The sequence below is a fragment of the Sinocyclocheilus anshuiensis genome, unplaced genomic scaffold, assembly GCF_001515605.1.
Source record: "Sinocyclocheilus anshuiensis isolate Anshui unplaced genomic scaffold, SAMN03320099.WGS_v1.1 scaffold1274, whole genome shotgun sequence".
NCBI lineage: Eukaryota > Metazoa > Chordata > Actinopteri > Cypriniformes > Cyprinidae > Sinocyclocheilus > Sinocyclocheilus anshuiensis.
In genome coordinates this window covers 193288-203832 of record NW_015558608.1, presented here as the reverse complement: position 1 = coordinate 203832, position 10545 = coordinate 193288, and the positions used below count along the sequence as shown (strand labels likewise).

The window sequence follows — 10545 nt, the reverse complement described above, 5'->3', positions numbered from 1 at the left end:
TTTTGCAAAATATCTCTATATATATATATATATATATATATATATATATATATACTGTATATATGTTAAGATAAGTTTTGATCTAGATATAAAATGTTACTTTTATTTTAATTAGATGAAATTAGCAGATAGCAAAATATGAAAATAAATAAAATGGCTGATGCCAGTAATGCCTATCTGATATGCAAAGTGATTATTTTATCAGAACTGTCTAACTGGAGTTGACATCGTAGTTGGCATGACAGAACATTGTTTTTCTTTAGTTTGACAGTAAATGATCTCTAAACCTCTAAACATGATTAACAGATTAATATAAAATATGTCCTTGCTACATAAACGTCTAAAAGTCCATTTGATGTCTTGAAGTAATGTATTGTAAATAGTTTTTCAATCTCCCTATCTAGCATTTGCAAGAAGAGATTGGCCGCACCCTGCGTACGCACGACCTGATGGGTTCTCTGGCACCAGAAGACCAACAGGTATCATAATCATTATGAAGGTCTCATCCAGTTCAATAACATAACCCTCCATAAGTGAGCAATAAACAAGACATAAACATAGATTAAATATCCTTTTAAATTCCAATTGAATATCCATAAACACTTCATAATTCATGCTAATCGAAATCTGACACGAGGCCCTACCATCACTTTCTGTGTTCAGATAGTAGCCACTCTGTGCCAAACACAGGCTATAAATGGAGCAGGATGAGTACTGGTGACCCCGCAGGTAAAGATTTCATACACGGATGTTATATGTCTACGGTTGTACCAGAGGAGAATATATATATATATAAACCACATAAATCTGAATTTCTGAACTATGCCTTCATAGTATGCATAGCACATGTCTGTTTTTGATATCACCATAGCGTCATATCAATGTGCACAGGTTCCTGCTACTCTCTGCTACTCGTTTTCACACTGCGTTTACTTGCTTCACGTGGTTTAAATAAGCCATGCCACTAGCTTTCAAGTTTAAAAGTCCATGCCAATGTGCGACCCATATGGCATCAAAAACATTCAGAGCAGCATGCATTTCTGCTGGAGCCATATGACTTTAACTTCATCAATCATGTGTAAGAATAGGTGGTAATCTACAGGTTTTGTACTCCTCTTTACAGCTTTTGATTGTTTGGCTTTTTTTCACACGGGCATTATGGGTATATTTTGCATAATGCACTATGCTGAACTAACCGTTCCTGCAAATGCTGCCTCTATTCTGCAGCTCTTGACCCAAGGCCTGATAACACAGAGTATGAGCACTGGCTGTATAACTTTGGACAGTATTGTAAGTATTCTCATTTTATTTTGGAACAATACATGTATGCCAAAAAGTCTATGCAATGAGTATATGTTATGCATGTGTTATAACACATGTTCCGTATGAACATGGCTCTCTGCGAGGGTTTCCAACTGAAATAACATTGTAACCTTGCCTAAGCTGCTTCGCTGGTCTTAGCTGGTTTAAGCTGGTCTCCCAACATGGTCAAGATGGTCTGGTCTAATGGGTCTCTCTGCCTGACTTATGGTGGGAAGCTTCCATTAAGTGTGTGATGGCAGTGAGCAGTGTGTGGACCGCACACTCCATATAACTACAACGTCTGTCACCATGTCTGGATTCAAAAGAGACTTTGTTGGGAGCCTCAGCCATGCTGTTAATGCTGCTGGACTCTGGTTTGTACCACAGGGTCAGAAATCCAGGATCAGTTGATATTTGAGTTATCCAGCAAAAAAAACGGCCCTGTCCCTGCCTGGTCCAAATTTCCTTTCATAAACATTTTGCTAGATAGCTTATTTAAATAAGTTAGATTATTTATGTTACATCATTGCTAATAATACATGCATTGGTATAATGCGGCATGTACCAAAAAGGGTATCTGTACTCATCTAGGAAATGCTATAATACAAATCATGCCTGGATTAATGAGAAGAAACGTATACGCATTTGCCAGTCCCCCAGCTTTACTGCATATTTATTCAAAACATCAGTCGTCATGGCTGTGAAATCGGAGTTGTGGGCACAGCTCCAGTGAGTATGTTACTGGTAGTGTAACTGTAGTGAGGAGGGGTCACCATCACTGTGAGTCACTGTGTCTTTGTGAAACTGGAGGCCTGATTCGTGTGTACATGATTTCTGTTTTCAGCTCCTGCGCCAGAAGAACACAAGCCTCCATCTGAAACAAGTCAGACCAGAGGTGTGTCAAAGGCACAAGCACGTTTGTATATTAAAGCACACAGTGCACAATATTGTTATATAGTCCTGCTTAAGAAACTATGTTTTTTAATTTATTTGATTAATTAATTATTTTTTTTAATGATTGCATGATGTATATTAATTAGTTAATTAGTCGCTTGCTGGGTCAAGCCCATTCAAGTCCGGTGAGACATCTAACTTTTTTTTTTGCCACATGGGTTCATTTGAAAAATGTGCCTATATGAACATTTTTGCAAAACTCCGAAACATACCTATACATACAATTCACTGCATTTTCCCGTTGAAATGAACACTAGTAGCAGTAAAACACCAACACTTTTCTTCTGATTCTTCTTCACCTGTGTTTGATCCAGAGATTTAGCACTCGTTCTGAAAATTTGTAATAGCGCCTCCTACCATAAAATGGTGAAAGCACAGAAAGCTGGAAAATTATTTCAATGGCTGGGAAAGAGTTAATAAAGACTTATTTTCATGTGGTTCCTTGCACAATACTGTGCCATTTGTCTGTGTCCGATAAAACTGAACATGTCTTTAGTTCCACTCACTGGACATTTCACTGAACATGCCAAACGTGTAAGCAGCAGCAAAATATCATTTTGCAGAAAGTATTTTTCTAATGGGCCTGGGTTGCTTTATTACATGTTTTGCAATCAAAAGTGAAGTAACTTGATCAGCAAAATCCATTACCAGGGCATTGTAGTTCTCCCATTTTTTTCAATTATATAGGCAAATTATTTAATTTTAAATTTGGACTTGACAATATAGCCATACATATTTATTTTGATAGTCCACTTTAGACATTCTACTAATTATAAGTAACTTTGAAACTACATGTCAACTAATCATCATGGATTCACAACCACATGTCTACTAACTCTCAGATTAGACTGTTAGGTTAGGTTTAGGGTTAGTCAAATAAGTTGGCATATACTTGCAAATATTCTTATAGTCAGTATGTTGTGGACCCATCAAAATAAAGTGTTAGAAGATATTAAGCAGACAGTCTACTAATACTCTAATGACTGCTAGTTGACATGTAGTTACAAAGTTACTTACTGTTAGTAGGATGTCTAAAGTGGACTATCAAAATAAAGTGTTACCTGTAATTGTAACATCCTCTCATCTTCCAGGTTTCAGCGCACGAGGACACGACTTAACAGCCGGAGTTCCTGAACCCATGTCTCAAGGAGATCCAAGTACAATTCCTTCATGCTCCTTCAAAACTGTCACTGATTGTGAGACTATTATTCACTTCCTTTCATGGCTCTCATTTTATTCTCATCTTGTCTTTGTAGACTGTAAAGTTGATATTGCATTCCTCATGGATGGCAGCTGGAGCATTGGGAAACGCCGTTTTAAGATTCAGAAAGACTTCCTTGTGGAGGTTTCTCAGGTCATTAATGTGGGTGTAGCTGGAGCCATGATGGGCATCATTCAATACGGGTAATAATGTGTCCCTGTCCCAGAAAACACTCAAATACTTGAAGTATTGATAAGAATAAGTGAGGGACTATCACATAAAACAATGTCATTAGTATTGGTAGATATTCATAAGTAAAATTTGGTTTTAGCATACATACAGTAAATGTTCACTCACTTGGATACTGAAACATACAGTATCAATATACTGACAGTGTCTAAAATGAAAACACATTTACACAAGATCTTCACGCATGCATAAATGTGTATGAATCCTTCAAAGATTGTACACTATTGAATTTAAGGAACTTACAGCATGGTTTAATTAATGTATAATATATTATTCAGTAAACTCAATGATCAATAGGGGCACATTTGTACATCTCTAAGATCAGTGCTGCAGTTACATTGATAATGTGCATTTTAGTGTGTACCCAACAAACCAAAACATACATATACACAGGTAGATCATGCTGATATTACGTATCAACATTTCATTTCTGATCCAGGGATGATCCAGTCACAGAATTCAGTCTAAAACAGTTCTCCAGCTCCAAGGATCTGAAGCCGGCCATCAGCAAAATAGTCCAGAAGGGCGGTCTGTCCAATGTAGGTGAGTGAATAACCCTGAACTATACCCTGAGGGCCAAAAAGCAGAAGTCATCATATGGTTTCACTGAATTTCACCCTTTTTGCACATCTCCGTTTCAAATAAGATCTAAATCTGAGCTGGGAACTGTGGCTAAATTACAGAGCTGGTGCCACTCTGTGGTGTTTTTGTGTAAGCTGACCAAATGCCTGAGGTTTATCCAACCTAGAGATTAGTTTTTCACACTGGTTGTATGGTTTGTGTTATAGAAAGTGTTTCACTTTAATATAACAGTGGAATCCTGTAAAAAAAAGCAGCTGCCCACTCTAGCAGAGCTATAAAGTTAAAGATAGCCCGAGGACACAACATTATCTGCTTTGATGAATCTGGTTGGATGATATTTAATCAGGACCATAGCCCTTCATCTTCTGTATATGATTTACCCAAACCTGCTTGTTTGGACTCTGAAATCCCTGAGGGCTGCAGTGACCCCAAAAACTATCTGGGCACTAAAGTCATGCGCAATATATGAATTTTAGATAGCAAAATATCAAAGCAAGTGTCATGTATTGTAGAGAAAGATGATACACCTTTCTACACATTTCAATGTTTAAACTGGAAGGTTAAAACAATAGATCTAGGGCTAAAAATATAGACATTTGGTTGTGGTAAATGTAACAAGCTTGGAGACCTAGGGGAGAACTGACTTTCATGCATCCACTAAAAATCATTAAAACACTGGCTGATTAAAATACATTAAGCATAAATGATAGTGAAAAGTGAAATTAGTAAAGAGAAACTCTCCTGCTCCATTTGAGACAGAGATACAGACTCTTGATCTAAAAGCTGGAAGATACTACATGACTTTTTAAAACACTAGGCATCATACATTTGCTGGCTTCATAAATGGCTAGAGAGGAAAGAACTGAAAATCACCCTAAACAGTCTTTATCTATCATATACTATGTAATTTTACCTGAAATCAGTCAACTTTGATTGACCAAAATCTGCAGACTGGCTCCAAATCTCAGCACTGACTCGTCCAGACTGCAAAATGGGGCAGAAATCTGGGCAAAAGTCATGTAGAGTTTAGCAAACTTCATGCACCAACACAGAATGTTTTAGTTTAGCTTTTAGGTATGCCTTACATTCCCCAGTACTTTTTTTAGGTCCATTTAATGTAGCATTTGTATAAGTATGACAATTTGAGCAATCAATTACAAGTGGTGGAAACAAAGATAAAGAGATGTTTTGCCAGTTTTATTAACTGCTGCATTGATAGTTTTCAGCAGTAGCGTGCTGCACTCTTGCCTTTTCCTGAAGTCCTGGAAGCATTTAAGGAAAGCATTTCAGGGCAGAGACTGGACCCAAAACAGTGTTTTGTACTGATTCTGGCTCTGTGGCCCTTTAAGGAAAGGCCCTCTCCTACATCAACAAGCATTTCTTTAGTGATGCTAATGGGAACAGAGGTGGGGCGCCCAACGTGGCTGTGGTCCTGGTGGACGGCTGGCCCACTGACAAAGTGGAGGAGGCCTCACGTCTGGCCAGAGAGTCAGGCATCAACATCTTCTTTGTCACCATCGAGGGCCCAGATGAGAATGAAAAACAGAACGTGGTGGAGACCAACTTTGTTGACAAGGTATTAATATTGAGTAAAGTGAGGTGTACAGTTTGACACGTACTAGAATGTCATGGCAAACGAACGCAATTGAGGGAATCAGAGAGAACTTTATTTCTTGTTTTGGTCTGTAGGCTGTGTGCAGAACCAATGGCTACTTCTCGCTCCCTATCACGAGCTGGTTCGCTTTGCGCAATGCCGTACAGCCTCTGGTGAAGAGTGTGTGCGACACAGACCGCCTGGTGTGCAGTAAGACCTGCCTTAACGCCAACGACATTGCCTTCGTCATCGACGGTTCCAGCAGCGTGGGAACCGGAAACTTCCGCACCGTGCTCCAGTTCGTCGCAAACGTGACGCAGGAATTTGAGATCTCAGACACGGATACGCGTGTAGGAATTGTACAGTACACGTACGAACAGAGGCTTGAGTTCGCTTTCGGACAACACAACAACAAAGCTGATCTGCTGAATGCTATCAAGCGTATAAACTACTGGAGTGGAGGCACCAGCACGGGAGCCGCCATCACATTTGCTGCAGATCAACTGTTCAGCAAATCCAAACCCAACAAGCGCAAGATCATGATTGTCATCACGGACGGACGCTCCTACGATGACGTGCGGGCCCCGGCGCTGGCGGTACATCGTAAAGGTGAGTGCGGTGGAACGCAGTAGGTCCCTGGGCCAGCACCCGTGGTTGTTTCTGGAACAGTCAGTCAGTACGTTTACATGGACAACAATATTCCGATTTTAATACGATAAAGAATCTACAATGTAAACAGAGATTTTTTTCTATAATTAGATTACTGATGTCCATGTAAACGTAGTCAGTGACTGCTTTATAGGAATGTTGTTCCAGGATCAGCCAGAGATGTACAGTAGATCCAGAAACATGGGTAAATCACATTAAACAGCAGTCAGGGCCGTAGCTAGAAATTCGGGCCCTACTTAAAGGTGCCATAGAATGGAAAACTGTATTTACCTTGGCATAATTGAATAATAACAGTTCTGTGCATGGAAATGACATACCGTGAGCCTCATACACCATTGTTTCCTCCTTCTTATGTAATTCTTGTGCATGCAAAAGACCACTGAAAAACAGGCGAATCAGAACATAACACCGACTGTGACGTTACAGTCGGGATCACTAATAGTTACGCTCCCAACATTTGCATATACCTGCCCATGTTCTATGCCAGCCGCTCCTGCACAGCCGAATCATCAGAATTTCTGCAGGTATTGTGAAGAAACAAGCGAGGATAATAGCGAAAATGGCAGATCATGGAAATAAATGTTATGTTACAGGCTGTGCAGGGGATGTGATGTGCAGGGATGGGTTGGTGTCTGTATTCAGAAAGGCACGGAAAGCAAATAACACGTTGGCTCCCTGATGTCCGCATTTTATATACAGTATAATTACCCAACGATATAACTGCGAGAGAAAGTATTGAAATATATATTTTCCCTATATATTTCAACATTGAGCCACACTGCGAAACAGCCAATCAGAGCAGAGCTCAACATTATTATTCATGACCCTTCCAAATAAGGTAAAAACAGGCCATTTCATTCTAGGGACAAATCCTAGGGTTGTAAATGGACATGTAAAACCATTTCTGGAGATTTGTTGCCATTACCTAAGCTACCTTCTATGTAGATATAAGAGAACAATTTAAAATATTGTATCAATGCATTCTATGGCACCTTTAAATGTTGCTGAATGATAAAAGTACCTATTTTAGAGGATGCATTTAGAGTGTCTATGAATGTGAAGGAAGCTGACTTCCAGACCAGCACTGCCTACATTTTTGAAGTATTGTACTCTCCCGTATCTCATGCACCAGGTGTGATCGCGTACTCCATTGGTATAGCCTGGGCAGCACAGGACGAGCTGGAATACATCGCCACCGACCCCGACAGAGACCACTCTTTCTTTGTGGATGAGTTTGACAACCTCTACAATTATGTACCAAAGATTATTCACAACATCTGCAATGAGTTCAACTCCCAACCACGTAACTGAACCAGGCCTACCGATGGAAATTGTGGAATATCACCAAAAATCCAAGGAGTAAGTGCATTACCACACAGTTAGAAATACAGTGTTTTAGCATAAATTTAGCATACTGTAGTTAGAAGCCTTACTTTCTGGATGAAAAGCTTAGAGGACGGCAGCATGTTTCCAGATTTGATTTTTTGCAATTTAAACAAAATACAATGTGGAAATGGTAAAGATGGCAGTGGATGTGTGTTTGGTGATTTTGGATTAACGTGTGATGGACTTCACAGTGTTACAGATTTTCTGACGTGCACATCCACAGAGGTATAAGAGAAAATACTTGCTTACTGTTTTTGCATAGATGGTTTCAGTTATAGACTATTTATATTTTACATTCTGAACACAAGAATATGAAAAATTATATAAATTAACAATAATATCTTTGTTCATATGGAAAGCTTATAGCTAATTGTCTGCACAAGACAAAGATGTTAATAAGTTACAGAGAATACAACTACATTTAAAGAAAAATGGCAATATTTCAAAAGCTCATGTTGTGTGGTTTCTCCTAACCATTCTAACGGAATGGTTTCTTTTTCTTGTCAGTTTAAATTCATATAATGTAATTTTTGTATTTGTATATATAAAAATGCTTGTATTTTTGTCAACTGATCAAATATTTTAATGCCGTTTTTAATAAAATGATTATTAAAAACCAGCAAATTCACGGTTTTGGATTGATATGTACACTGTCTGGGAGAGAATATCTTTTAATTTTGCTAAAATGTTGATAATTATTTAGGGTAATTAATGCTTCTTTGGTTTGTTTTTTACATTTCAGGCACTCATGACAAGTAGATTTATATGCTGAGATTTATATAAAAAAAAATTTTTTAAAAAAAACAATAATCTTAGTAATGTTAGTGCCATATTAAGTGCATGAAATATGCCATGCTATTGAGAATAAAATAGAACACTGGTCAGAGAAATCTGTGGATAAGACCGTCCTCTTGTGGCTTTATGGTGAACTGCTCCTTCTTCTCTGATCAGACCCCTAGGGCTGGATATATGCAAAGGCATTCTAGGCACATGCTTTATGCTTGTGTGTCCACAGTGGCCCTGTATTATTCATGTAGTACCATTTGATATTTGCATCATCATTTAATGAAGCATTTTATAGAAAGCAACAAACTTGCAATTAAATCAGTGGTGATATTAAATTAATTATTTGATAACCGTTATTGATGCCACATAATTAGATTTCAATATACATCTGTGTTGTCCTTCAAAGCCTCTTGTAAAAGAGTTTGTACAGCTTATAGCCTCTTTTAACCTTAAGCAATCAGTATCAGGTCCCACACATAAGCTAGGGCACACACTTGATCTTGTTTTATCATCAGGCTTCCCCATTAAAGACATCTACGTATGTAAGAGATGCTGGTTTGTCTGATCATTGGCCAGTTGTGTTTGACGGTGAGATTTTTTGTTGCAGCTCTGTTTACCAGCCATCTACTTTCCTTGCTCGCCCCTTAAATTCATCTACCGCTACGCATTTTAAAGATTTGTTTTTAGCTTCTGCATCTGGCAGTACTATTTTGGCATCACAAGGCTTGGATGTTGAGGGTATGGTTATTGATTTTAATGCGTCTTGTACAGAAGTATTAAATGCAGTTGCCCCTCTCAAAGTTAAGAAAACCAAACGAAATAAGCAGCTCTGGCTCAATTAAGATGTTAGAGCTTTAAGGAAAAAATGTAGAAGGGCAGAAGGAAAATGGAAACGGGACAAACTGCAAATTTCTTATCAACTTTTGCAAACTAGTCTAGCTCAATACCAGGAAGCTGTCTCTTTGCAAAGGGCCAACTATTTTTCTAGTTTGATTGCAAAAAAAATCCCATTGCCCGAAGACTCTATTTTCCACTTTAAACTCTGTTGAATCCTCCAACTGCATCCGGTTTAGTTCCAAGTGCAGGTCTGTGTGAGAAGTTTTGCAGCTTTTTCATAAAAAAGATTATTGGTATTAGGTCCCCGATTCTATCATCCTCTCCCAAAAGTTGTTATAATTTGCAGATTAGTTCTTCTAGTATGTCTGCTTTTCAGACTATATCTCACTCTTTGTCGGCTGTGATTTCCAATATGAAATTAACCACTTGTTCTCTCAATACTATTCCTGCTACCCTATTTAAAGGTTAGTTCACCCAAAAATTAAACTTAGCCTGTGTTTTACTCACCCTCAAAGCATGCTAGGTGTATGTGGCTTTCTTCTTTCAGACAAATCCAATCGGAGTTATATTAAAAATTGTCCTGGCCCCTCCAAGCCTTTCAATGGGGGTAAGCGGGTGTTGGTTGACAACAGTTCAGAAGACGTGAAATAAAGTGCGTGCATAAATATGCGTGCATATTTCAAACGAAATAAACAAAAAGTGTGCGCGCGCGCGACGCATACGTCCTGCGTCATCCGCCTGAACGTCTTCCACGTACCACAGTCAACTGAAGTGAGAAAAAAGTGTTTATTGTGTTTGAAATATGGATATTTATCTTACAAAAATGCATGGATTCGGAGCCGTGTGAGGAACGTTTTATTACGGATGCACGCACTTTATTTCACGTCTTCTGAACTGTTGTCAACCAACACCCGCTTACCCCCATTGAAAGGCTTGGAGTGGCCAGGACAATTTTTAATATAACTCCGACTGGATTCGTCTGAAA

At 38.7% G+C, this 10545-nt stretch overlaps 1 protein-coding gene across 8 annotated transcripts in view; it reads left to right on the top strand.

The window, feature by feature from the left end:
* The window catches only part of LOC107680287 (vitrin-like), a 26166-nt gene extending 17663 nt beyond the window's left edge, over nucleotides 1-8503 (top strand). For 5 of the 8 annotated variants that reach the window (XM_016476118.1, XM_016476121.1, XM_016476117.1 and 2 more), the window contains 10 exons: nucleotides 405-479; nucleotides 664-729; nucleotides 1228-1290; nucleotides 2147-2197; nucleotides 3348-3413; nucleotides 3513-3660; nucleotides 4146-4249; nucleotides 5638-5864; nucleotides 5978-6491; nucleotides 7684-8503. In XM_016476118.1, the coding sequence (XP_016331604.1) occupies nucleotides 405-479; nucleotides 664-729; nucleotides 1228-1290; nucleotides 2147-2197; nucleotides 3348-3413; nucleotides 3513-3660; nucleotides 4146-4249; nucleotides 5638-5864; nucleotides 5978-6491; nucleotides 7684-7862 (1493 nt within the window). In that variant the 3' untranslated portion in view covers nucleotides 7863-8503. The remainder of the gene's footprint in view (nucleotides 1-404; nucleotides 480-663; nucleotides 730-1227; nucleotides 1291-2146; nucleotides 2198-3347; nucleotides 3414-3512; nucleotides 3661-4145; nucleotides 4250-5637; nucleotides 5865-5977; nucleotides 6492-7683) is intronic. The other 3 variants (XM_016476120.1, XM_016476119.1, XM_016476122.1) reach the window with 3 other exon arrangements.
* Nucleotides 8504-10545: the final 2042 nt, after the last annotated feature.